This window comes from Aotus nancymaae, unplaced genomic scaffold, assembly GCF_030222135.1.
Source record: "Aotus nancymaae isolate 86718 unplaced genomic scaffold, 86718_ANA_hifiasm-v0.15.2.pri h1tg000049l, whole genome shotgun sequence".
Classification (NCBI taxonomy): Eukaryota; Metazoa; Chordata; class Mammalia; order Primates; family Aotidae; genus Aotus; species Aotus nancymaae.
Window position 1 is genome coordinate 32,997,189 of NW_026988463.1, and position 21,989 is coordinate 33,019,177.

The 21,989-nt window shown below is 44.0% G+C and overlaps 1 protein-coding gene across 3 annotated transcripts in view; it reads right to left on the reverse strand.

Moving 5' to 3' along the window:
* LOC105718502 (chromatin remodeling regulator CECR2) overlaps positions 1 to 21,989 on the reverse strand; it is a 202,566-nt gene that overhangs the window by 38,464 nt on the left and 142,113 nt on the right. For 2 of the 3 annotated variants that reach the window (XM_064362804.1, XM_064362803.1), the window contains exons 5-8: positions 21,329 to 21,433; positions 19,168 to 19,217; positions 17,256 to 17,425; positions 8,964 to 9,047 (exon numbers count right to left, since the gene is read on the reverse strand). In XM_064362804.1, the coding sequence (XP_064218874.1) occupies positions 8,964 to 9,047; positions 17,256 to 17,425; positions 19,168 to 19,217; positions 21,329 to 21,433 (409 nt within the window). The remainder of the gene's footprint in view (positions 1 to 8,963; positions 9,048 to 17,255; positions 17,426 to 19,167; positions 19,218 to 21,328; positions 21,434 to 21,989) is intronic. The other variant, XM_064362805.1, reaches the window with a different exon arrangement.

Genomic DNA, 21,989 nt, shown 5'->3' on the forward strand with positions numbered 1-21,989 from the left:
TTTTCAGATGTATACTGACGCCGAAGAAAACACCATAAGGCATCAGTTGAGTAAGAGGGGAAGGGGAAAGGGAGGAGATAAGAAAACTGAGTCTCATCGAAGGAAAGATTTCATTAAAAGAGAATCGTGATGCTTTCTATCTGTCAGACCCAAAAATGAGAGGAACACAGGTATATATATCAAACATGACATATTTACATAATTACTTATTTACATTATGTAATGTAAATTAGTTATTTACATAATTACGTATGTGTATTCGGGCCACCTCCCTCCCACCTGGCCCCGCAACAAGACAGTACGTGTAAACCTGTGAAATATTCTTGTTTCAACAGTACAGCGCCCATTAAATAGGATCAGCATTTTTTTTTTTTTTTTGAGATGGAATCTAGGCTCTGTTGCCAGGCTGGAGTGCAGTTGCTCTATCTCAGCTCACTGCAACCTCCGCCTCCTGGGTTCAAGTGATTCTCCTGCCTCAGCCTCCCAAGTAGCTGAGAATACAGGCATGTGCCACCACGCCCAGCTAATTTTTGTATTTTTAGTAGAGGCGGGGTTTCACCATGTTGGCCAGGATGGCCTCGAACTCCTGACCTTGTGATCTGTCCACCTTAGCTGCCCAAAGTGCTGGGATTGCAGGACAGAGCCACCGCACCCAGCAGGATCAGCATTTTAATAAGCACTGAGCAAATGCAAGGCAATTACTTATGAAACTGTGACGTTAAGTCACTTGATAATCTAAACAAACACAGGAAGTGTTCATGTGTTAAGTCAGTGGAGGGGGAGAAAGGAAAAAAAACAATAACCCACACCTTACAAATACAGAATTCTTCATGAGTTAGACTTATTCTTAATATGTAGTATCTTACCATCAGTTAACAGTGCTCCCCCAAGCAAATGGAACACGAACGTGAAACTCACAAACGATATAGAAAGTACACGGGGGAACTTTTCAGATGCTCGCTGTGAGGTGGAGGAGCAGTGGCTGCACGCCGCAACACCAGCCTCGGCCCACTCACTGGCTGTAGAAAGTGGTGAAAGAGCTGGGCGCGGTGGCTCACGCCTGTAATTCCAGCACTTTGGGAGGCCGAGGCGGGTGGATCACGAGGTCAAGAGATCGAGACCATCCTGGTCAACATGGTGAAACCCTGTCTCTTCTAAAAATACAAAAAATTAGCTGGGCACAGTGGCGCGTGCCTGTAATCTCAGCTACTCAGGAGGCTGAGGCAGGAGAACTGCCTCAACCCAGGAGGCAGAGGTTGCGGTGAGCCGAGATCGCGCCATTGCACTCCAGCCTGGGTAACAAGAGTGAAACTCCGTCTCAAAAAAAAAAAAAAAAAAAAAAAAAAATGAAAGAAAGAAAGTGGTGAAAGAAACCACTCACTATGATATTTTGGAGTTAAACTCAATGCTACTCAGGAGGAACTAACAAAGGCTTAGAAATGCCCTTGAAGTGCCACCCTGATAAGAATCCAAATGAAAGAGATGTTTAAACAGATTTCTCAACCTTGAGACGTTCTCTCTGATATAGAGGAAAGGGAATTCTATGATAAAGGAGGACAAAAATTAAAGAGGCTGGGGCCAGCGGCAGTTCTCACTCCCCCACGGACATCTCGGGTAAGTTTTTTGGAGGAAAAGAAAGGATACAGAGAGAAAGGGTAAAAATGTCGAACGTCAGCTCTCAGTACCCTTAGGAGATCTATAAAACAGTGCCAGAAGAAACGCGGCTCGGCAAAAGATTGTGATTTGTGACAAATGTGAAGCCTGAGGTGCTACAAAAGGAACACGATACTGCTGTGCTGATTGCCAAGGTAATCTTGAACGCAAACAAGAATTCATCAGGTAGGACCCAGAAGGGTTCAGCAAATTCAATCTGTGTACATGGAGTGTCGAGGCCACAGGGGATGATGAGCCCTAAAGACAGATGTAAAAGCTGCAACAGAAGGAAGATAGTTGCAGAGAGGAAGATTCTAGAAGTGCATCTTGACAAAGGCATGAAAGATGGCCAGAAGGTAACATTCCGTGATGAAGGACATCAAGAACCAGGACTGGAGCCAGGAACGTTATCACTGTGGCAGAACAGAAAGACCATGCTCTTTTTACTCAACAGGGAGAAGACGTCTTCCTGGGTACAGACATACGGTTGGCTGAAGCATTGTGTGACTCCCAAAAGCTAATACCACCTCTCATCCAGGTCAGAATGTCAAGTACAGAGATACCGAGGGTGTGTAAATGAAGGCATGGCAGTTTACTGCAGACCGTATGCAAAGGGTTGCCTAATCACTGAGTTTAAACAGTCCTCCGAATGGCTCTCTCTTCCGACAAACTGTTTGCTGGAAAAACTCCTACCCGGGAGGGAGGAAGCAGAAGAGACGGATGGGATGGATCGGGGAGAACTGATGGGCTTTCAGGCAAATCAGGAAAGATGGCACCATTAATGGAGAAGCATGTGAGGACGATCAACACCATCTCCCAGAGGTGGCGGTCAGTGTCAAACCTCTTACCTGGGCCAGTGAGTAACACTCACTGCTGGCATTTTATCTGCAAAGGTGACTGACTGAAGGCCTGTAACCATAACATGCTCACTGTTTCTAATTGTTTTTTTTTTTGTTTTGAGATGTAGTCTCACACTGTCACCCAGGCTGGAGTACAATGGTGCAATCTCGGCTTACTGCAGTCTCTGCCTCCTGGGTTCAAGCAATTCTCCTGCCTCAGCCTCCTGAGTAGCTGGGACTACAGGCGTGCGCCACCACACCCAGCTAATTTTTCAGTATTTCTAGTAGAGATGGGGTTTCACCATGTTGGCCCGGATGGTCTTGATCTCCTGACCTCGTGATCTGCCTGCCTTGGCCTCCCAAAGTGCTGGGATTACAGGTGTGAGCCACCACACCCGGCGAATTGTTTTAAATATTCAACTACATAAGTGTTTTAAAGGTAAATGGAAGAATAAATGCAATTATAAAAGCTCTGACTTTGCCCTGTATGTATGATGACTTCGGTGTTCAAGATGAAATTTAATGCCTGTAAAAACTACTTGAAGAGGTTCTCCTAGCATTTCAGGCCAAGCCTTGTAACTGATTTCAGCTGCGTACATGGACAAGTTTAGACTGAAAAGCAATGCTAGGTGTACATATTAACTTCAGTATATGAACCTTCACCATTAACCTACAAAATTAAAACTGTATTTAACTGGCTATCAGAAGAAAATCCAAGCTAAATTTGTAGAGAAGTGTTGGTCTATATAATTATTTGCATTAAGTGGGATTCACTGTGATGCCTCTGCATTTATTCTATGGCCTCCAGTGTCACTTGCAGATGGCATGATATATAACTTAACCTGTGGTGTCAGTGATAGAAACGATACCTGTATTTGTCCATTCTCACACTGCTATAAAGAACTACCTGAGACTGGGATTTATGAAGAAAGCGGTTTGACTCACAATTCCACAGGCTGTGTAGAAAGCATGACTGGGGGCCTCAGGAAACTTACAACCCTGGTGGAAAGCAAGGGGAAAGCCAGTACCCCTTACCACAGTGAGGCAGGAGAGATGGAGACAGTGACAGCCAGCGCGAGTGTGCACGCACGAATGGGAACGTGCCACACACGTCACAACAGCCAGATCTCCTGAGAACTCACACACTATCATGAGAACAGCAAGGGGGATGTCCACCCCTTGACTCAGCACCTCCCGCCAGGCCCTGCCCTCACATGTGGGAACACAGAGCCAGACCGTATCAATGCCCTCCTAAAGAAGGGATTTATCAGAATATGCTGTTTCCGGAGGGCTTGCACTTCTAGAACTGTGTTCCCTTCTGCTGTGCCATCCATATACACACACACGTATGTATGCATATGTATGTCTACCAGTTCTACATAAATGCATAGACACATAAATGCATGCACACACAAATAGAAATGTGCATATATCTGTGTGTATATATGTGTGTACATATCCCCCCCTTATATATATCACTTGACCAATCCGGGATTATCTGTCCCCTTCCTTCTCTTTGGACCATAAGCCCACGAGTAGTGACTTCCAGAGCCAGGTGACGTAGAAAATCAAGTGAAAAGACCTTTACATGAAGAAGTAACATACACTATAGGAAGGTACTCCTTAGGTATGTTACAGGCTCACAGTTTAAACCATTTGACTTATGCCCCAAAGTAACTGTAATTTAAGGCTGGTGGTACAGCAAATTATGAATAGCTTTGACTGCATGTTTAAAAATCTCACCACATGTTCACATGCTTAAATCTGGATATCAGAATTTAAACAATTCTTGAAATGTATGAATGTTTCTTTAAAATAGTGATTACAGGCTGGGCGCGGTGGCTCATGCCTGTAATCCCAGCACTTTGGGAGGCCGAGGCGGGTGGATCATGAGGTCAAGAGATCGAGACCATCCTGGTCAACATGGTGAAACCCCATCTCTACTAAAAATACAAAAAAAATTAGCTGGGCGTGGTGGCACGTGCCTGTAATCCCAGCTACTCAGGAGGCTGAGGCAGGAGAATTGCCTGAACCCAGGAGGCGGAGGTTGCGGTGAGCCGAGATCGCGCCATTGCACTCCAGCCTGGGTAACAAGAGCGAAACTCCGTCTCAAAAAAAAAAAAAAAAAAAAAAAAAAAAAAAATATATATATATATATATATATATATAGTGATTACAAAGTATCTCAAAAAAAGAGAAAAGGGCATATGGGTCACAGAATAATGCTCAACAGAATCCATTTTGTAATGAAGGCATAGAGGAAAAGCCTGAAGCGAGTATGTGAAAATGTAAATATAGCAATGATTCCAAGTCATGGGATTACCAGGTCTTCTAGTTTTCTACATGTATTCTCCACATTTTCTATAAGGATGTGGTAGGCAGGTGGGAGCCTGCACCAGCCACACCCAGCGGTGGCTCCTGCCCTTGCTGATGCCATCTGTTCCTCGAGCTCTTGCTCCACCTGTCTCAGACCACTTGCTCCAGAATCAGCCCCCTCTCCAGCCCGGCCCTGCACCTGCAAAAATGTCCTGCTTAGCGGGAGACTTCTGCCTCACTTCCCTGGGCTTTTTTCTTTCATCAGCATGGGTTACCATTTTAGCAGTTTCCCATCTGATGTAAATTCTCAACGATTACAATTCTACCTAAATGCCATTACACACGTCTGAGAAAAAAACAATTCTACCTAAATGCCATTACACACATCTGAGAAAAAAACAATTCTACCTAAATGCCATTACACACATCTGAGAAAAAAACAATTCTACCTAAATGCCATTATACACATCTGAGAAAAAAACTCTATGTTATGCACCATAGTCTGTTTTAAAATTTCTGTGCTAACTGTCAGCACTAGGTTGTGCCCGGTAAAGCAAGTCTTGCTGAAAGCAGCACTGAAAAACAGGATTCACTTTCTGGCAGTGTTTCAATGACTAAAGAACCAGCATGACCACATGAACGACAACCAACCAGGCAAAAATACACCTACAGTTAAAAAAATCTGATACTGTCTTGTGCTGAGATTTTTTTTCTTTAAAAAGTGAGGTCAGTTGCAGTTGCAAATGGGATAGAAGTTGGTGTCTGAATGCTTTACAGATAAGAGGCCTGCTAGAATCAAGGGTTTTTAAATTTTTATTTATTTATTTATTTTTTAAAAGACAGAGTTTCACCATATTGGTCAGGCTGGTCTCGAACTCCTGACCTCTGGTGATCCGCCTGCCTCAGCCTCCCAAAGTGCTGGGATTACAGGCGTGAGCCACCACGCGCGGCTCAAGGGGGGGTTTTAATGAGACGCTAATGAGAAACACCACTTTAAAATCCAGTAAAGGACAATTCAACAGAACTCCTGGGTTTAGCAATGCCCAATACGCTGTGCCCTTACAACGCACTCCTCTCTCTGAGGGCGGGTATCAGACTCGCTGGCACCCCTGCCCCCTGCTAGCCAGCACATTTGAGACTACCACTCAACAAACAGCTCCCTAGCAACAGCAATGACCGAAGTCACCGGGCAAAAATAACCACTGCTCGCCAAATCCTGGAGTTCAGTCAGCCGCTCGCCCCTCACTGATATTTGCCCCAGAAGTCACAACTAAATAAATGTCTTTTTGAGGCAGTAAATTTGGACTGCCGAGTGACCAATGTAGGCCATAAACTCTGCCTCCATGCTTAAAAACTCATGTCACTACTAGGATTTTCTCCAGGACATCGGTGACCGCAACAGATAATTTTAGTCTCTATAATACTGCTGTTTCTTTTTGTTCAGACTAAAGAGTAGAAGAAAACAAAGCTCCAATACTGCCAAGAATAAAACAAGAAATTTTAGTGTTTGCTGTTAAAGCTTTGCTTGGAGCCATGAAGAACTTTCCAGTTTATTCAGCCTGCTATGCAATCTGAATTGCAGGCTAGGGCATCTAGGAACACTCAGGACAGTGGACAGCAAATAAAAAAGGGAGCTTTCCAGGAGGTGTGAACTGCCTACGTAATAAGATAGCATAGACCCCAACAAGGCCAGGCTAGAAAACCATGTGAGAACACGGCTGGATACCAGGACTGAAGGCCGTTCCAAAATTAGTGAGTACTAGGAGAAAAAGGATGTTGGAGAAGGGAGGTCAGTCATTAATAGACTTGTTAACCCCCACGTAATTACACACGGGGCAAGACACATCTCTGAGCTAAAAAGAGACAAAGGTGAAATCAAAACAGACTGAAGTAAATACGAATTTACAAATTCGCTTTCCCTTTTCAGGGCTCAAGGTAGAATGTTGAGTTATTGACAAGATCTCTGTAACAGACCATCCTGTCGTCACTTCAATTTAAGAGCCGTGAAATTTAAGAGCTCAAAGGAAGGAGGGAACTTTAAGAGCCAGGAAACGTGACAATCCAAAGACATGGTTCAGAGTAAAACTACTGTCCCTTAACTCAAAACTCTCTATGATCACTGCACTGTTTAAATATTCGATGGAAGAGTGCTCAAAGGAGATCGAAGGTTACAAGTAGACAGAATAGGAAGACTGGCCAGCGCTGAGTCTGAACTTGAGAGAACCCAGTGAGATCAACAGATAATGGAGAACAGCCTTCTCCGGTTAAAAGGAAGAGAGCAGATGGAAGCAGTTTAGAAGGTGTGTGGGCGGGAATCGCCGTGTGCTTCCTAGAAGCTGTATGGAACAGGAAGCAGGATGAGGGTGGCTTTCTGAATTCCCCCTTTGCCTCTCCTTATTCCTGGCTTCTTCCTGTATTTCACTCTCCTTTTTGACTCCACATTCAAACATTAATACCAGCAATCTAGGTTTCTTTCTTTTTTTGAGACGGAGTTTCGCTCTTGTTACCCAGACTGGAGTGCAATGGCGCGATCTCGGCTCACTGCAACCTCCGCCTCCTGGGTTCAAGCAATTCTCCTGCCTCAGCCTCCTGAGTAGCTGGGATTACAGGCATGCGCCACCATGCCCAGCTAATTTTTTTGTATTTTTAGTAGAGATGGGGTTTCACCATGTTGACCAGGATGGTCTCGATCTCTTGACCTTGTGATCCACCCGCCTCAGCCTCCCAAAGTGCTGGGATTACAGGCGTGAGCCACCAAGCCCGGCGCAATCGAGGTTTCTTATGGCTCACTGGACTCTCACCTTGCCAATTTTCAAATCTCAGTAAATCCAACAATGTTGTCCCTTCCTACAGTGTGATGTGATAAAATCACTTAAGTATGTTTTTTTTCAGAGGTGGGGGTCTTGCTGTGTTGCACAGGCTGGTCTCAAACTCCTGGGCTCAAGTAAATCTCCTGCTTCAGGCTCCTGAGCTGGGCACTCAACTTCTCTTAAGCTATATTACAAAATGAAAATGGCCGGTCGGCTCTGGAATGCTGCTTGGAAAACTCTTTCATTAATAATTAATGGTTGCACCAAACATTCTTTCTTCACCTGACATTCTATCTCGAACTCCCACGTGATGCCCTCTCATGTGACCTAAACACTTCCCTGCCCTCTGAAAAGAGGGACGTCCTCTTTTGCTTTGTGTCTTAGAAGAAACGTGATTACCTACACTCCACGGCAAGGCCTTCACACCTAAGTATTTCATCTCACCAGGGATCACACAGACCCGTGCTCATTCCTGGACACTTTTTGGGTCCATGCTACGTCTCCAGTGAGAAGCAAAACAACAAACCAGCCACAGACTCTCATGTTTTCTTTTTTTTTGGGAGTTGGAGTCTCGCTCTGTCGCCCAGGCTGGAGTACAGTGGTGCAATCTCAGTTCACTACAACCTCTGCCTCCTGTCCTGCCTCAGCCTCCCGAGTAGCTGGGATTACAGGTGCGTGCCACCACACCTGGCTAATTTTTGTATTTTTTGTAGAGATGGGGTTTCGCCATGTTGGCCAGGCTGGTCTGAAACTCTTTAAGTGCAAGGAATCCACCTGCCTTGGCTTCTCAAAGTGCTGGGATGACAGGTGTGAGCCACTGTGCCCGGCTCTAATATACACTGTTTTTTTTATCACACTGTGTAATTTCCTGTCTCTGTGCTTGTTTCTACTATTCCTGTAGCGTGGGATGCCTTCTGCCTTACTTCTCCCACCCTCTTTGTTCCCGCTTTGTCAATACTAGCCATCTCAAGACTCAGGTCAAATATGGCTCTGCCTATTCAAATTCTCCTCTCATTGCCAGCTCTAAATCCTCCTACCTTTGCATCTGTGAACTGCTAATATACATATATCTACTGCAGAATGTATTCTCATCTCTAGTAGATTAAATGTGGCCATGCCTACCATCTCAGGAGATTCTAAGAACCAAAAAGTGGGGCCTCATGTCATCTTTTTGTAATTCTTTCTCTTTCTAGAAATGCATCTTAAGCACAAGAATGCTCAATAAACATTTGGGGTTTAGAGAAAAAATGAAGTAAAGGAAAATAAACAGGCAGGAATGGAAATACATGAAAAGAGTCTGTCTCTTTCATCAGGAAAGCTCCTCACTACTCTCACAAACACTCACCTCTTGCTTGATGGGTTTGATGGACAGGTGGTCAGACATGCACCTAGGATGCAACTCTGCCTTTGTGCGCTGTGGACGTTTTCCCTATAGTTAGAAGTGAAGAAGAGAAAGGAAAAGACAGATTAGGGCGCTCTCAGCTACTGACGCTGCTGCTGCCGCCAGTAAAAAAGTGGCCAATGAGGCACATGGGTCAGGGCAAAAGGGTTCCTTACGACAATCAGGGAAAACCTCTGCTCAGCTGTGTAGGGACATAAGCCAGTTTATTCTTGAAAAAATAAGATGAAAAACTTGGAGACCACCAAGTGTCTTTCATAACAAGCATCACTGGCAAGAAACTCCCTTAACAGTTAAAAAAAAAATTATCTTCCCAAATCACAAAGAGAAAGCCATGCTTTATCACCTTCAGCTGAAGGGGCGGCTCTGGGAGGGGGCATCAGGAGCAGCTGCAGGTGGGCCATCAGGCAAAGGCGGCGGCGCAGTGGCAGAAGTGAAGTGAGAGCAGCTGCCCAGGAGGGGAGGCCAGGGAGTGAGCAGGGGTGGGGAAAGGGCTCAGGGAGCAGAATGCTAGTGCTGAGGAAATGCACCCAGCTGGAAGGCAGTCCCCGCAGGACATTTCAAAGGAAGAGAATGGAGAACTGTTTGTATCTAGGTAACTACTTTGAAGGCCAAGGCTTATCAGCACATGTAAGTTCTGGAATTTGTGAGGAACAAGCCCCATGGCATCACCAACTGTAATCTACATTAAAAGGTGGCGAGCACAGGCCTTCCCTTAAGACAACATAACTTCCGTGGGTTCTGCCTAAAAAAGCTGCATTCTCCAGGGTCGGTCCTGGCACCACTCAATCCATGAGGTAAGGAATTATAGGATGGAAAATGACAAGGGGTGGTTTATACAACTTGAACATACTGCAAAGCCATGGGGATATATTTAATGAGTCAGCAAAGAGAGGTTTTCTGTTTCAAAGATAGAGAATGACTAGCACCTAGTGCAAATACAAGCCCAATTATCAAATGCTGTTGTGACCTCCTTTAAGTACTAATCCCAAAAAACAGACCCCAGCAGTTTCCTGAAATGTCTATAACCTCTTTTTTTTTTTGATAGGTTCTTGTTCTGTCGCCAACGATGAAGTGCAGGGGCACGATCGTAACTTACTGCAGAATCAAACTACTGACCTCAAGCAATCGTACCACCCTGTACTCCCAAAGCACTGGGATAGCAATTATTTTCTAAGCCTCAAGACTCTCCTAAGATCTCTTCAACTTTAACTACAGTAAAGGAACTGTCAGGGAACTGTCTTCCAAAGAGATTATGCCAGTTTACCAGGACAGTACCAAAACCACCAATGTCAGTTTCACTTCAAACCTGACAAATCAGAGAAAAGTTCCCAAAGAGAAAATCGCTTCTTGATACAGAGGATGAAGGTTTCCCTATGCACTTTCCCATCACCTTCTTTGTAAACCATCTATATACCCTTAGTCAATTTACTTGTTGAGAAATTAACGTTTATAAAGACTCTGGAGCAGCTGGGACTACACACAGGCACCACTATACCCAGATAATTTTTGTATTTTTGGTGGAGGCTGGGTTTCGCTGCCTTCGCTACCTACCTGGGTTTCGCTATGTTGGCCAGGCTGGTCTTGAATTCCTAATCTCAAGTGATCTGCCTGCCTCAGCCTCCCAAAGTGCTGGGATTATAGGCATGAGCCAACGCGCCTAGCATGGAGGCAATAACTCTTGAAAGCACTTAGTAATCTAGTGTATTACAGCACAGCTTGTCTCTAAAGTGGCAAGTTAAACCGTAACAGACTATGCAACTGTAACTTGTAAAACCCACTATATGCAGAACAGATTTCAGACATTAACACACATTTAAGTTTTCCTTTAGCTAAAAACTGAGTACAAGCATAAACACATTATGATGACTTTAAAAGGAAAACTGTTATCTACAAATAATTATAAAAAAAAAGTTTATAAAGCTGTATATTGTGTAACATGAGCAACAAACTCTACCAGTATCTACATCCCCTTTTATTAAAAAAAGGTTTACTTAAACTGTTATATGGTCATCACAGGAGGACTTACCTTCTGATTATTATTTCCAAGTTTAGAGCACAATCGTGTAATACCTTCACAAAAAAGTATCAAATTTTCTGATGCTCTAACTGCCTTTATTTTGCTAAAAAATGTGGCTTTAGTTTTCTACCAAGATTTCTCATCAATTATCCATCAACATAAATAACAGGAGGACGAGTGGTGTCTTTTGATAGCCAAATACTAGGCTCTATACACTGACATGGGTTAATTCCCACAAAAACTTCTGTCAAGTGATAGCATTTCATTTTACTAATAAGAAAACTGAAGTGAACCCCACTTTAAAAACAAATAAAAAAAATCGGGTATGGTAGTGTGTGCCTGTAGGAGGCTGAGGCAGGAGGATCCTTTGAGCCTAGGAATCCAACGTTACAACGAGCTATGATTATGCTACTGCCCTCCAGCCTGGGTAATACAGTGGGCCCTGTCTCTTAAAAAAAAAAAAAAAGTTGGCTGGGCGCAGTGGCTCACGCCTTTAATCCCAGCACTTTGGGAGGCTGAGGCGGGTGGATCACGAGGTCAAGAGATCGAGACCATCCTGGTCAACATGGTGAAACCCCATCTCTACTAAAAATACAAAAATTAGCTGGGCATGGTGGCGCACGCCTGTAGTCCCAGCTACTCGGGAGGCTGAGGCAGGAGAATTGCTTGAACCCAGGAGGCGGAGGTTGCAGTGAGCCATGATCGTGCCATTGCACTCCAGCCTGGGTAACAAGAGCAAAACTCCGTCTCAAAAAAAAAAAAAAAATGTTGATGGAAAGACATCAAGAAACAACTCACTAAGGGACAGGACAGGACAGGGCACGGCCATAATTCAGGTAAGTTTGAAAGAAAAGCTCCAGACTCTTCCACATGGCATGTTAAGCCCTCTTCCATTGCCCGGTTTCTGTACTTTCTCTTTTTTTTGAGATGGAGTCTCCCTCTGTTGCCCAGGCTGGAGCAGAGTCATGTGATCTTATCTCACTGCAAACTTCATCTCCTGGGTTTAAACAATTCTCCTACCTCAGCCTCCTGAGTGGCTGAAAATACAGGCGCCCACCACCATGCCCGGTTAATTTTTATATTTTTAGTAGAGATGGGGTTTCACCATGTTGGCTAAGCTGGTCTTGAACTCCTGACCTCAGGTGATCTGTCCACCTAGGCCTCCCAAAGTGCTGGGATTACAGGCATAAGCCACCAAACCCGGCCCCAGGTCAACATTTTCAAATGTTGCATCTTACTCTTCTTTATTGTGTTACACTGGACAAGGCTTCCAAAACAATATGACCAGTAATATAGTCTCAAGCATTACTCTTTCAGTAAAAGATGGCTTTCACGTGTCAGTATTAATTACCTGACAGACTGTCGTGTGTCACTTAACACTGAGGATACATTTTGAGAAACCACATTCTTAGGTAATTTTGTTAGGTTGTCAACAATACAGAATTCAAGGACTAGATGGTATAGCTTATCATACACCTAGGCTACGGGGTACAGCCTGTTACTCCCAGATGATATGGCCTACTACGACCCTCGGTGGTGCAGTCTGCTACACACCTAGGTTATGGGGTGTACTCTATTGCTCCTAGCTGGTGTAGCCTACTACACACAACTCTAGATGGTACAGCCTGCCACACACCCAGGTTACAGGATATATAGCCTATTGCTCCTAGGTGGTGTAGCCTACTACATAGAATCCTAGCCACACAATGGTAAAGTATTTGTGTACCTAAACATACATAAACAGAAAAGGTACAGTAAAAATACAGTATAAAAGATTTCAGAACTGGCACACCGAGAGAGGGCACTTATCACGAATGGAGCTTGCAGGACCGGCAGTTGCTCTGGTGAGTCAGTGACTGAGTGGCATGAATGTGACGGTTAGGACATTCCAGTACACTACTTTAGACCTTATAAGCTCAATGCCCTTTGGTACACTTTATTGACTGACTGATTGATTGAGACAGTTTCACTCTGTTGCCCAGGCTGGAGTGCAATGGCGGGATCTCGGCTCACTGCAACCTCTACCTCCCAGGTTCAAGAGATTCTCCTGCATCAGCCTTTCGAGTAGCTGGGATTAAGGGCGTGTGCCACCATAGCCGGCTAATTTTTTGTACTTTTTAGTAGAGATGGGGTTTCACCGTATTAGCCAGGCTAGTCTCAAACTCTGAACCTCAGGTGATCTGTATGCCTCGGCCTCCCAAAGTGCTGGGATTACAGGTGTACACCACCGCACCCCACCAGCTTACACTATATTCGTAAAAAGAAATGTAATTGTACCACGTCATAATGGCTATGATGACAGGAATATTTCAGCTAGATTATAATCTTATGGGACCACAGTGGTATATGTGGTTTGTCATTGACCAAAATGTGGTTACTTGGGCATTATTGTATATAGTATGTTTAATTTTATCAGGACTGGCGTTCAAAGATACCTGTATCAGAACACAGTAGCTTCCAATTATTTCTTTCATTTTGTAAATGTTTGGAAGTTATCTTTTCCTTGAAGGCTTAGAAAACTTTACCTGTGAATAAATCCAACTCATTCTGGGGCTTTTTTGTTTTTATAAAAATAGATAGAGGCTTGATGCAGTGGCTCACACCTGTCATCCCGGAACTTTGGGACGCTGAGGTGGGTGGACCACCTGCGGTCAGGAGTTTGAGACTAGTCTGGCCAACACAGTAAAACCCCATCTCTACTAAAAATACAAAAAATTAGTTGAGTGTGGTGGCAGGCGCCTGCCACTAATCCCAGCTACTTGAGAGGCTGAGGCAGGAGAATCGCTTGAACCCTGGAGGCTGAGGTTGCAGTGAGCTGAGATGGCGCCATTGTACTCCAGCCTGGGCGACAAAACTGAAACTCCGTCTCAAAAAAAAAAAAAAAAAAAGAGATGTGTCATGACTATGCTGTCCAAGCTGGTCCTGAACTCCTGACCTCCAGCAATCTTCCTGCCTCATTTTCCCAAAGTGTTAGGATTACAGGCAAGAACCATTATGTGCAGCCAGATTCTGGAGCTTTTGATGGGATCCTTCTGTGAAAACACTTCTTCTCTAATTATTAGCCTGCTAAGATTTTCTACTTCCCAATTTAGATTTTTTTTTTTTTTTTTTTTTGAAACAGTCTCGCTTTGTTTTGTTGCCCAGGCTGAAGTGCAGTGGCGCGATCTTGGCTCACTGCAACCTCTACCTTCTGGGTTCAAGCAATTCTCCTGCCTCAGCCTCCTGAGTAGCTGGGATTACAGGCACGCAACCACCATGCCTGGCTAATTTTTGTATTTTCAGTAGAGACGGCGTTTCACCATGTTGGCCAGGATGGTCTCAAACTCCTGACTTCAAGTGATCCGCCCACCTCAGCCTCCCAAAGTGTTGGGATTACAGGCGTGAGCCACCGTGCCCGGCCTAGATTTTTCTTATTATACTATTCTTCTGGTTAATAGGACTTCACTGATGTTTCTGAACTTAAAAGTACTATCTATTTCTTTGAAAATATCAAATCCATTATTTCTTTCTGGTTTCCAAATTCATTGTTCTTGAAAATTATATTTAAAGATTACTCTATTTAAGGGTTACCTTAATTTTTAATTTTTCTTCATTTGATAAGAATCAACATTTCAATTTTTTTAACACTTCAATTTTTTAATCAAAATCATCAGTTTTATGCTTTAAGTTTTTTTTCCCCTTAATTCTTCTATCCCCAAAAATGTTAGGCTGAACACTGCAGTAAAAAAGCAGAAATGATAAAAGAAGGCTGAAGGTGACTGAGTGTATTTGTAGATAATTTAATGTGCCATGACTGGTCATATCAATAGAATCATATGCAAGGTTACACAAAGTCATAAAACTATCTCTTTACACTATAGTTACTTTAAGAACAGTTGGAGTAAACTGCTGATCACAAAAACGGAATATAATTATTGTACAAGAATTTAAGTTCACTGATGGGAAATGGAGGTTTTCTGGATCATACATGACAGTGGAAGTCTCGAAGCACTGCTTATAAGTTTCTGTGAGAAAGGTAAATTTCTGGGACTTCCCCAAAAGGGTTAAGGTCTAACCCTTAATCAACCTGCTTAAGGGTTAGACACATTACCAGATCCACAATAAATTAAATAATACATGTCTGCCTCCCTGTAGGCACTGCAGTGATGATGTATAAATACTTTCTCTTCATATTTCACTAGCAAGTAGTCATATCTTTCTGGTCCTCTATTAACAAGTACTAATAATCAGAAATATTATTATTGATATGAAATAAGCAAACTGAATAATTATCAACCAAACAACATAGAAAAGGCAAGCCAGGCCAAATGTGGTGGCTGACGCCTGTAATCACAGCACTTGGGAGGCCAAGGTGGAGGGATCACTTGAGGCCAGGAGTCGAGACCAGCCTGGCCAACATAGCAAAACCCCATCTCTACTAAAAAGATAAAAAACATTAGCCAGTCATGCCTATAGTCCCAGCTACTTGGAGGGCTGAGACATGAGAATTGCTTGAATCCAGGAGGTGGAGGTTGCAGTGAGCTGAGATTGTACCACTGCACTCCAGCCTGGGTAAAAGAGTGAGACTCTGTCTAAAAAAACCAAAACAAGAAAAGGAATGATATTAGGTGGTGTGACTATTTAAAAGATGAGTAAGCCATGGTCCCTGAGGTGAAGAAGCTTGAACTCACAAAGATATAAGCATAAAGAAATATATTAAGGAACAAAAGTCCTAAAGGCTAGGGGAGACAAGGACAGTTCACGGCCATAGTGACATCTGAGTAAGGCTTTTGAGAGAGTAGTATTCAAATGGGTAAAGTAGGGGGGCCAGGTGTGGTGGCTCACACCTGTAATCCCAGCACCTTGGGAGGTCGAGGCAGGAAGAGTGCTTCAGCCCAGGAGTTCAAGACCAGCCTGGGCAACATAGGAAAACCCTATGCATAGATAAAATTAAAAGATTAGCCAGGCACAGTGGCATGCGCCTGTGGTCCCAGCTACTAGAGAGGATCACCTGAGCCTGGGAGGCTGAGGCTGCAGTGAGCTATGACTGTACCATTGTACTCCAGCTCGGGAAACACAGCAAGACCCTGTCTTAAAACAATAAAAGCTGGGCACAGTGGCTCATGTCTATAATCCCAGCACTCTGGGAAGCCAAGAGAGGAGGATGGATTGAGGAGGAGTTTGAGACAAGCCTAGGCAGCATAGCAAGACCTTGTCTCTACAAAAAAAGGAAAAAATAATTAGTTGGGTGTGGTGGCACGAACCTGTGGACCAGCTACTTGGGAGGCTGAGATGAGAGGATCACTTGAGCCTGGGAAGTAAAGGCTGCAGTGAGCTGTGACTGCACCACTGCACTGCAGCCTGGGTGACAAAGTAAGAGAACTTGTCCTAAATAAATAAATAAATAAATGCCAGATGCAGTGGCTTATACCTGTATGGCTCACATCTGTAATCCCACCACTTTGGCAAGCTGAGACGGGTGTTATTGCTTGAGGTCAGGAGTTCTAGACCAGCCTGGCCAAAACGGTGAAACCCTGTCTTTACCAAAAATACAAAAATGAGCCAGGCGTGGTGGTGGTCGTGGTGGGTGCCTATAATCCCAGCTACTCGGGAGGCTGAGGCGGGAGAATCGCTTGAACCCAAAAGGAAGAGGCTGAAGTGAACCAAGATCATGCCACTGCACTCCAGCCTACGAGACAGAGGAAGACTTAAAAAAAAAAAAAAAAAAAAGAAGATGGGGAAGGATGTTTGAAGATGTCATGAAGTAGGGTGTACATCCTGACAATATGGGGCATATCATTTATGAAACTACAGCTTGCCCTGAATCTGGTGAAGAGGACAAAACCAGGTGGAGCCAGGCAAAGGGCTGGCAATGGAGCTACAAGGACAAAGGCAAACCGATCAGACGTTCTTTTTGTTTTACAGCATTACACAGGGGCTCACGGAATGTTTTCCGAGGAGTGTATGGGAGAAGGAAAGTGGGTTCCAGCCTGTGAAAAGCCACTGTCAGTACTGGTAGGTGGGTAGACACTGAGGACTTCCTGGGGAAGGAGAACATGACAGGACCCACATGAAGGACAGGGGGTGGCACAGGTCCCATTCTAACAATGGCGTTCAGACCGGATGGAAGCCTGCACTGTTTCCAGGACAGTGGGGTGTACTGCGGAGGCCTCATGAACAAGCCTTCAACCATGTGGCATCAGGCCTCGCACAGGAGGGCCGAGCGGAGTCTGACCCACCTTCTGGGCGATCATGCTGCAGATCTCAGGCAGGAAGTCCTCACTGAGGAGCTTGTAGAGCTGCCGTTCCCGAAGGGAGGTCCTTTCGCGGAAACTCTCAGTGACCCGTTTCCATTCTTCTTCCGTTTGGCATAGGAGCCACCAAGTACCCTGGCCCGGCCCTTGGGACCCTAGAAAATAAAGGCATGGATTCACTACAGGAGAGCCTATGAGGGCCTTTTCCTTATTTATTCTCAATTTTGTTTCTACCTTGGGTCACGATTAACACAAGGGAGTCAAAAAAGAGACCTATTATAATTTCTTTTCTGAGACAGGGTCCTGCTCTATTGCCCAGGCTAGAGTGCAGTGGTACCATCTCAGCTCACTGTAACTTCTGCCTCCTGGGCTCAAGCCATCTTCCCATCTTAGCATCCCCAAGTAGCTGGGACTACAGGTGTGCACTAGCACATCCAGCTAATCTTATGTATTTTTAGTAGAGGCAGGCTTTTGCCATGTGGTCCAGGCTGGTCTCTAATTCCTGGGCTCAAGCAATCTGCCTGCTTCAGCCTCCCAAAGTGCTGGGATCACAGGTGTGAGCCACTGTGCCTGGCCTTTTTAATTCTGTCTGTCCCAAAGAGCTGGGATCACAGGTGCGAGCCACTGCGCCTGGCCTTTTAAAAATTGTCTGTCTGTCTCTCTATATCCATCCATCCATCCGGAGATGGAGTCCCACTCTGTAGTCAAGACTGGAGTGCAGTGGCACCATCTCAGCTCACTGCAGTCTCTGCCTCCCAGATTCAAGTGATTCTCCTAGCTCAGCCTCCTGAGTAGCTGGGATTACAGGTGCCTGCCACCACACCCAGCTATATTTTCTATTTTTAGTAGAGATGGGATTTCACCATGTTGGCCAGGCTGGACTTGAACTCCTGACCTCAAGTGATCCACTCACCTCGACCTCCCAAAGTGGTGAGATTACAGGTATGAGCCACTGCAAGGGCCTCTTTTTATTTTTATTTTTTATTTTATTTTTTTTTTGAGGCGGAGTTTCGCTCTTGTTACCCAGGCTGGAGTGCAATGGTGCGATCTCGGCTCACCGCAACCTCCGCCTCCTGGGTTCAGGCAATTCTCCTGCCTCAGCCTCCTGAGTAGCTGGGATTACAGGCATGCACCACCACGCCCAGCTAATTTTTTGTATTAGTAGAGACGGGGTTTCACCATGTTGACCAGGATGATCTCGATCTCTTGACCTCGTGATCCACCCGCCTCGGCCTCCCAAAGTGCTGGGATTACAGGCTTGAGCCACCGCGCCCGGCCCCTCTTTTTAATTTTAAAGTTGACAATGTATACTTCTGGTTTTCTTGTTAAAGTCACGGTTAACAACTAAAATACATGCCTAAAGGCAATACAAATACAACTACTGTGACTTTAACGAGATAGATATTCACAACCTAGAAATGATTACATTTACTGACAGAAGTGTTTTTGAGTCTTTGTGGAGTCTATCTTGCCTCAACTACACTGTGATACTGCAAACTGCTATTTGCCTCCCATATGTATGCTATTTGGATAACAAAATTAAAATCTAGGTGGGAAACTAGTGTGTAGTAAACCACAAGAAAACCACTGTGTCATGAAACACTGACATTAAAAAGACATCTCTCTGAGAAGCTGGTTATTCACCCCAACACTGAGGTGTCTATTACACTGTGCCTAGTACACGGGGCACTTCTGATCTTAATCCTCAGTCAGATGGTGAGCTGGGTACAAGGTAAGATGTGAGGAAGAGAACTGAAGAACAGTACAAAGGGTAGGTGTAAGGCTATTGCAATAACCTTTACTTTGTGTGGCTCTAGAAAAAGATTAAGAGTCAACACCCTACCATAAGTAAATCATGTTTACTTAATTCTTTCTAAATGCCAGCAAAGAACATTACCATGTCTTGTCTGTGGCTCAGATGCCAAGGAGTTTTCTTCCTGCTTTTCACTGAAACACAGGAAAAAGAGGTACCAATTAAAACTAAGACAGGTCCAAAATGGTTCTGTGCTATTCCAGGATGGCAGACCCAGTTAATTTAACACAAAGAGTGTATGTGTGTGTTAAGGGGACAAGGCTTGGAGGCGGAACGCTGAATAAATGAACACTAGAATGTAGGCATGCTGGTCTAGAGGGGAAGCTACCCAATGTTATCACAACAGTATCAATGCATAAGAAAACAGTAACTTTATTTGTTTATTTTTATTTTTTTGAGATGGAGTCTTACCCTGTTGCCCAGACTGGAGTGCAAATCTCGGCTCACTGCAACCTCTGCCTCCCAGATTCAAACAATTCTCCTGCTTCAGCCTCCTGGGTAGCTGGGATTACAGTCACCCGCCACTACGCCCAGCTAATTTTTGTATTTTTAGTAGAGACAGGGTTTCACCATATTGGCCAGGCTGGTCTGAAACTCCTGTCCTCATGATCCTCCTGCATCAGCCTCCCAAAGTGCTGGGATAAGAAGCATGAGGCACCACACCCGGCCAGAAAACAGTAACTTTTAAAACTTTGTTTTTGGAAATCAGATGCACTGTTTTTTTGTTTGTTCTTGTTTTTTATCACTGCTCCAGTCAAGGGAGACAGATGCAATTGTTAATTGTTACATGCAAGGAAAAAGAACCGTAGGGATTCCAATGTCCTCCCTGATTCAGGGCCAGACTGAGGGCAGGGCTATTACAACTTATTCTTACCTAATGTAGAGGGATTAAGAGCATGGGCTCCCCCGTGGGAATGCCTCTAATCAAGCTGTGCCACTTACAATGTGACTTCCGGAAAGTTAATTAACTTTCCCCCAAAAATGGAGCTATTAACAGTGCCTACCTCACAGGGGCGTGGGAGATTAAATTACAAAATGCAAAGTGTGTAATGCAATAGCATTAAGAGTCATTTTCACTTGTATCCCTGAAAAAGAAAGGAAACTCTCTGGACTTTCTGCTTGTTTTCAAGTACTTAAGCAGTATCTGATCAATTCAAGTTTCTGTGAGAATGAAAATTTTCTATATTAGCGCTGTACATATAATACGGTAGCCACAAACCATGTGGCCGCTGAGCACTTGAAATGTGGCTAGTCTGAATGAGAAACTGAATTTTAAATTTAATTTAAAAATATTGAAATACTGGCTCACACACACAGCTCCAAAGGAAAAAAATCACCAGTAGAGGGTAGCACAAGTCCATGGACACTTGTTAAAATGATTCTACAATTCCAACCCTAAGCTACTGTGATTCTTGATACTTATGGGGAAAATGTGACAGGTATCACCCAGGTTCCTGAATATCGAAGGACGTGTGGAATTAACCAAACCCGAAAACAGGTGTTGCATACACAAAACACAAGTAATTACAGGACATTTGCCGCTGATAAGAAATAGACAGCTGCAATCTGAAGCTGAACTTCTGGAAAGTTATATGGATGCTGACTGAGTTCTAAAAAATCAGGTTCTGAGTCATCTATATTCTTAATCTGATTTCCTAGAAATATTTCTTAGTGGTTAAAAAGTACCACAGTGAAATCTGGCCTAATTCAAGCATTTAGATTAAGTAGTAAGGGAAGAAGCCACTTGTCCTGAGTTATCAGAATTTTTAAGAATACAGCCTCACTTCAGTAGGTTTAGTGATACAGCTGATCCTTATGTAAAAAGTGTATTCACAAAGTATAGGTCAGATTTTGAAAACTACTATAGCAAGATTCACATGGTGAAATTTCCTAAAACATAATGACATATAAAAGAAAATCCCCCAAGTAGCTTTCTTCTTTGCTAAAATTAAATATAAAACTGAAGAATGAAAAAACGGTCTTGTTCAATATAATCCTCATTATATGCACATCCATGGTCTAGTAAGAGAACCTGCTTACAGAGGGCAGGTGACTTGCCAGCTTTCACACACGAAGGGCTTCCCTTTTCCGTATTGCACACGTGATAATTTCATGAGGACTCTGTTTCCGGTTCCCTTAACAATGTGCCTCCCATGGCACAGGCAAAATCAAGAAAAATGAACAAATGAATGAAGGTCCCTTCCGGCATGATGGTCTACGGCCATAACTAACAAGATTTTCTTACCTCAACAGAATCTCCTCCTGTAGTTTCTTCCGTTTTGGGGGTCTTCCTCTTCTTTTTCCCGTTTTTCCAGGAATACTTGAGACATTTTTTTGTCCTTCACTTTCCCTAATAAATAATATTAAAGAGAAATGTTCTGGCATAGGATTGGCATGGTATATATGATTTTAAAACAGTACTTCTGGCCATGAGATTACCAAAAAGGATTAGATGTAGCAGTGACAGGAAAGAGTCACTTCCAGCCTTCCATTATTAGAGTATGGATCTGAACTAACATTTCACAATACTAAAATGTGCTTAAGCTCTCATATCTTCCAAAGAGTAAGCACTGCTCCTAGCATCGCAATAAGAAAGCCTCAATAGGCCGGGCGAGGTAGCTCACGCCTATAATCGCAGCACTTTGGGAGGCTGAGGTGGGTGGATCACGAGGTCAAGAGATCGAGACCAGCCTGGTCAACATGGTGAAACCCCATCTCTACTAAAAATACAAAAATTAGCTGGGCATGGTGGCGCGTGCCTGTAATCCCAGCTACTCAGGAGGCTGAGGCAGGAGAATTGCCTGAACCCAGGAGGCAGAGGTTGCAGTGAGCCGAGATCGCGTGATTGCAGTCCAGCCTGGGTAACAAGAGTGAAACTCCGTCTCAAAAAAAAGAAAGCCTAAATA